Genomic DNA, 6,000 nt, shown 5'->3' with positions numbered 1-6,000 from the left:
GGAGGAACTTCTTTACAAAGAGTGGCGAGAATGTGGAAATCGCTGCCAAGTGGAGTGGCTGAAGCAGATAACATTGACACATTTACACAGAGGCTTGATGAATACATGAGGGAGAATGGAATAGCGGGGATATGGGGACAGGTGGGAATAGAGTAATTAGGGTGAGAGGAGGCGCGTGTGGAGTATAAACACCGGCATAGACCAATTGGGCAAATGTGCCGTGGAATCTGTATAAATCGGTAAAACCACACAACACGTGGCTCTGACAGCCTTATTTATGCGCAACGGGTGCGGCCGATGCGGGTTTTGCCTGCCTCCCCACTGATTGGTTAGTGGGATGTTTGTGGGCGGAGTACTCGGTACCTGCCCTGTGCTCTGGATTGGCTGGCGTGTTGTTTGTGGGCGGGCACTCTTTATTAGCCTTGTCGTTCCGATTGGCTGCTGGTGGGCGGGCGGAAGGTTCTGGATGCGGCTGTGTGCCGGTGGTTAGATCTGTGCAAGAGCAGGAATGGTCCAGCAGGTATGTGGACTGCGGGCAACATCAGCTCTTACTGCGGGCACAGTAACCCCAGCACCCGGCTGATTTCCGCACCGGGACCTTTGGCAGCTGCTGACCGCGGGGCTGGCTTCACGCATTGGAGTCTTTAAAGGTTTCTGATTGGTCCAGTTGCTTCTCCCCCCGACTGTTAGACGTGCGTTTGAAGGTGAGTGCGAGGGCCGTGTACCGCGCTGGTTTTAACTAACGTCACTCTCTTTCGAGCTAACGGGCCGGCAGGCATGCGGACTCATGAGCAGTTCAGCCGCCCACCATCTGCCCGGGAGTGACTGGCAGGAACCTGGGCGTATGGCGGTGGCAATCTGTGTGTTGCCCGAGGACTGACCGGTTCCTGGCGATGAGAAGATGGGCTCCAGTCAAGTTCAAGTGAGATCATCCAGCAGCTGAGGGAAGCCGAAGACTGCGCCAGGAGAATGTCTGGCAGTGTGCACCATCTACAAGATGCACTGTAGCAACTCGCCAAGGCTTCTTCGACAGCACCTCCCAAACCCACGACCTCGACCACCTAGAAGGACAAGGGCAGCAGGTGCATGGGTACACCATCACTGCTAGGTTCCCCTCCATGTCTCACACCACCCTGACTTGGAAATGTATCGTTGTTCCTTCATCATTGCTGGGTTAAAATCCTGAAACAACACTGGGAGACTGCAACGGTTCAAGAAGGCAGCTCAGCAGACTTGAGGGGCCAAGTGGCCTATTCCTGCTCCTATTTCTTATGTTCACCACCACGTTTCCAAAAGCAGTGGGGATGGGCAATAAATGTTGGCCTTGCTAGTGATACATCACGTGAATGAATAATTAAAAAAAATTAGACCAAATTTGAGTTTCAGAAACTAGTGCCATGCCTGTTTATTTTAATTTTTGATATTACATTATGGTCCTCCTAAGATAACATCAAGCTTCCTGGAACAACCTCCATCATCATCACAAATATACACTAAAGGATTAGCCTTCCCCCCCCCCCACCTCACCCTTTACATTTCTTTCCAACTTTTTTTTGAAAGTTTTGTATTTACCTTTAGTTAGTTCTGCAAACTCACTGCAGTTCCCCAAATGAATTAACGCAGAATGACACTTGCTAGATAATTTAATATAATATTCTCATATTTTGTTATAATTTGTAGTCGTTTTACAAATATAAATCACATCATTGATCTGCTTCAACATGTAGTGATTTATTTGTTGTCTTTAATGATGAGTGATACTCAACCTGCAATTAAACCACTGATCTTTGTAAAATCATATTTTATTAACCTTTTCTAGAGGTAGGGTCAAAATAATTTTGAAACATTTTTAAACACATTGATGGCTTGAAGTCATTGGTAGGATCAATATTGTAGGTTGAAGCTCATTTAATTTGCTTATAATTTGCTAATTGACATGCCTTTCCTAAATCTTAAAATGCAGGAACTAGTCTCTAGTATTTTCTTGCACAATCAAACTGTACATTTTTGATCTTGAAGTCTCACCATATTTCTGAAATCAATGAGCACAAGTATTTAATGCCATAATTCTATAGGTTAACCGATTTAGAGTTGTGACATTAGTTGTTCTCATTCTTTTAGCATATCAAACCAGCAAGCGCTGTTTCATATTGCGTTACCTTATCGAATGGCCGTTAGCCATGTATCCCATTATAACTCATCCATGACATGGTTGAGGTTAGCGTTCATTGCAAAAGCTTCAGTATGTAGGATTGGTATTACTAAGATTCACTCGCCCATCACTCCTGTACTTGCTGATCTCCACTGGCCCCAACCCATTTATTTAGAAATAATATCTTCAAGAGCCCTGCATCCTAGATGAAGACCTGCACTTTTTCGACTCTGCTCTCCTGTGCACCCCTTCCCCACTGACGACTCAGCCCTACTAACTGGAACACACTCCTTACACCCTTTGCCTTGCTACGTCTTTCCCCACCTGCAAAAACTCCTCAAAACCTATTTATGCAGTCACCTCCATAATTTCTCCCCTCATGGTCAACATCTATTACTGCTCTGTGAAGCACTTTGTGACACTCATTGAGTTAAATGGATATATAAATGCAAGTTGCTGTTCTTGAGCTATTATTGCTGGCTGAATGGGAGAGGTTCCTTCTGTTAATAATACAGTACTGTTGAGTTAGACAACAGTAGGTGTAAGACATTGATCCATGTTGGCTTACAATTCAATTTTATTTATATATTTGCAGGATGTGCCTGGTCTCAACTCAGGACTTTCCATTGGCAGCATGCGTAGAATTGAGTGTTTGCTGTGTGGGGAACCATGGGGTGATCGAAGTGTAAGAAGTATTGGTCAAAGAGTGTCAGGTGAATCTTAAACCCCTTTCCTTCAACTCTACACCAGAAACTAGAATTGCCAATTTATCCTCCACGTCTAGAGTTTATTAAATGCCTAAAGATTTGCTCATTTGAAATGTCTTGTGTTAACCAGTTCAAAGTATTTTAACAGTTACACAAGCCAAGCCAATCACAGTGAGTATGCTGCACACAAACAAGTAAATTGGTTAACACACTCTTGCTAGAGTCATTAAAAATGAAGTTGGGCACAAGCATACCTGGACTAACATGATTGTAAAACTAACTTCATTTTGTTAATACATCTACAGTTACAACCACCATAAGATTAAACATTAAGGAATAGAACCATACAAGTTCACAACACAGGAGGCTATTCTGCCCATTGTGCCAGCTCTGCCAGAGCAATCCAGGTGATATACTCCAGCATTATTAATTGATAGAATTTAATAGTTACAGGCTTGAATATAGTTACTGGCTTGAATATAGTTTAACTGTATCACATCAGCTGGGCTGCACAAATACCATGACTGACTGGTTAACAGCATTGTATAACAATTTTATCCAAGTACATTTAAACAAAAGCAACTTGGATTTATATGGTGTTGCTAGTGTAGAAAAACATTCCAAGGTGCTTCACAGGCATGAGGGGAAAAAAATGGTTCAGTTTAGCATATTGCTGATAAACTACTAGGTTTCACGATATTATTCCTGGATTTCATTCACACTCGTCCTTCTGCGTTGGATGGATCATTCTTTCTTTGGTCACTCCGATGCACCTCTGGGGCACCTGCAAGGTGGATCTGTCTGGAGCTGAAGTATTCGTTCCTTCTGTCACCTGCTTCTCTTCCCAATAGATTTAGCCTTGTACATTACTATACTTAAGCAAGCATAACTGTGCTAACTTCTGTTCTAGAATTGATCTGTGACATACAGGTCAACATGAACATTTGCTTATATCTGATTAGACTTATTACTTTTCAAATTCTCCCTCCTTTAATGTTTCTCAGCTTGGATTACTTGCTTCACTGTCCAGTCAGAATCCTTCCCAGATTTCTCCACACATCCCCAGACTTGTTTGGGTGTCAACAACACAATCTTTTATTCACATGGGCTGCGATTTCGCCTACCGATGTGGGTCCGTTGCGGCCGGTGGCGGGGTGCAACCCCGCTGCTGGCTCCAGCCCGCTCTGTGAAAATAATTTTATGTTGATTGGGCTTGTTATGCCCGTCCTGCGCATTTCCCGGCCAATTGAAGAAAGCGGGTCTGATGATGTCACTTGATGCGCCATCAGTCGGTTTCCTTAAAGGGACCATGCACAAATTGATTTTGACAGTTCTGTCCGTGTTCTACAGCATTGAGGTGCTGCAAACACTGTCGAGCACTGTACAGAGGTGCACGCCTGCACCCAGGCTCTCCCATGACTGGGAGTCACAGCACGCAGGGAGGTCCTTTTCCCTTCCCATGGGCGGAAGAGAGCTCCCCAGGAGATCAATGCAGCCTGGTTGCACATTGCACAGGAGGACACGGGCAGGGATGTCGTCAGAAGGACCAGGCTGCAGTGGCGCAAACGTTTCAATGATCTCAGATCATGAAACGTTACTGCAAAGCCACACTTGGCCTCATCCTGCTGTGCCACTCTTCACATCCCCATCACTCTACCTTCCCTATCCTACTCCTGCACATCCTTACACCAACTTTCCTTGCACCTCCACCCATCCCTCTCTACATTATCACTTCCCCATCTCACTAGCTACCCCTCACACCCACCCTCATTCTAATCCAATCATACCAACGAACAACACACAAGAGTAGGCACTTTGGTATTTTAGCCAGTGTTCATGTGAAGTTTCTGCTAATGTGCTGTCAAACATTGAAATCTTTATTTTTAACACTTTGCATTTCTGGACAGATTTGTGTGCACCATTGGAAGTGGCTTAGTGAGTTGCACTGAATGGTGAGATATAACCGTACCTCCCGCAATGGCAATGAGTGTGAAAGGAATGGCTTGGGCATTGTAGGGATGCTTTATGGTTATGGTGTTGTTGTGGGGTGGTGTCAACCTGATGCATCATGTGGCAGCCAGGGTTTACAGTGTTAAGTGAAGTAAATGTGGCCATGGTGAGGCCATCCCTGGCGTCCCGGGCAGTAGTATGATCGGGTGCTGATGCCCTGTGTCCTGTGCAGCACCAGCTGATTGCGGAGAAGGTTGGTGTTGTTGGTGCTGGTGTGCCCGGTGTTGGGGCTGATCCTGGTGGCATTCTGAGGTCCAAGTTGAGATTTTTTCAAGGGCACTGATGCTGATGGAATAGATGGCAGGTGGGGTTGAGATGACAGAAGCAATCTGTCAATGGTGACAGAGGTTGTTCCAATGAGGTGACACTGGATAGAGAGTTTGCTCCAAACACTTGCAAGCTGCATAAAGCTCAATTTGTCTTCCAAATGCAGTAAGCAACAGCTTCTAACCTTGGAAAGTGAAGACCTATGAAATGGGAGCTTTTATAGGCCATTTGCAGCTGTGAAGTTAGTAAATCATCCCATGCTGACAAAACACCCAACCTCCTTACCTGACGTGATCTCCGAGCAGCGGGGGAAGCCGTTGGCGAACTCTAAAAAATCTAAAGGTAAGCTTAAAATACTATTTAATTGCCTCTTAACAATCTATCTAATGATCTAAATTGCCTACCCCGCCGCTTGGTGTCAGGTCTGATCGGCGATGACATCTGGGAGACTAGCGTGGAGGCGGGTTGACAACGGGTTCCCTACCCGCTGTTAAAAGTTTTTCCCCAGCCGACCCACCACGAAATGCGCCCGCTGACCGCGCCCCCCCCCCCCCGAAAAATTCCCCCCATAGTTTCACAAAGTAAGACCCACATTTTCCCACCTATTTTGATGTTTGACCAATCATTATGACTGACAACCAAATGTGAATTCTTAAGATAAAATCATTCACCTTGGACAGACACACGCCAAGCACTTAAAATTAGCAATAACAGAAAATGCTGGAAAAACTCAGCAGGTCAGGCAACATCCGTGGAGAGAAATTTGAGTTGACGTTTTGGGTTGAAACCTTTCTTCAAAACTGGAAATAAAATAAAATAGATCGAAGGCAAGGCTGCGATCGAACAAAAGAGACAATAAAAGGT

The 6,000-nt window shown here is 45.0% G+C and overlaps 1 protein-coding gene across 2 annotated transcripts in view; it reads left to right on the top strand.

Annotated features, from left to right (window-relative positions):
- Window positions 1-446: 446 nt before the first annotated feature.
- Window positions 447-6,000, top strand: part of LOC147111728 (ubiquitin carboxyl-terminal hydrolase 35-like) — a 109,903-nt gene continuing 104,349 nt past the window's right edge. The window contains exons 1-2 of one of the 2 annotated variants that reach the window (XM_085998908.1): window positions 447-704; window positions 2,748-2,865. In XM_085998908.1, coding sequence (XP_085855034.1) covers window positions 2,787-2,865 — 79 coding nt within the window. In that variant the 5' untranslated portion in view covers window positions 447-704; window positions 2,748-2,786. The remainder of the gene's footprint in view (window positions 705-2,747; window positions 2,866-6,000) is intronic. The other variant, XM_085998910.1, reaches the window with a different exon arrangement.

The sequence above is a fragment of the Somniosus microcephalus genome, chromosome 10 (assembly GCF_052327205.1).
Source record: "Somniosus microcephalus isolate GS21.2 chromosome 10, FLI_Smic_1.0, whole genome shotgun sequence".
Lineage (NCBI taxonomy): Eukaryota > Metazoa > Chordata > Chondrichthyes > Squaliformes > Somniosidae > Somniosus > Somniosus microcephalus.
This window is presented reverse-complemented; position numbering and strand designations above follow the sequence as displayed.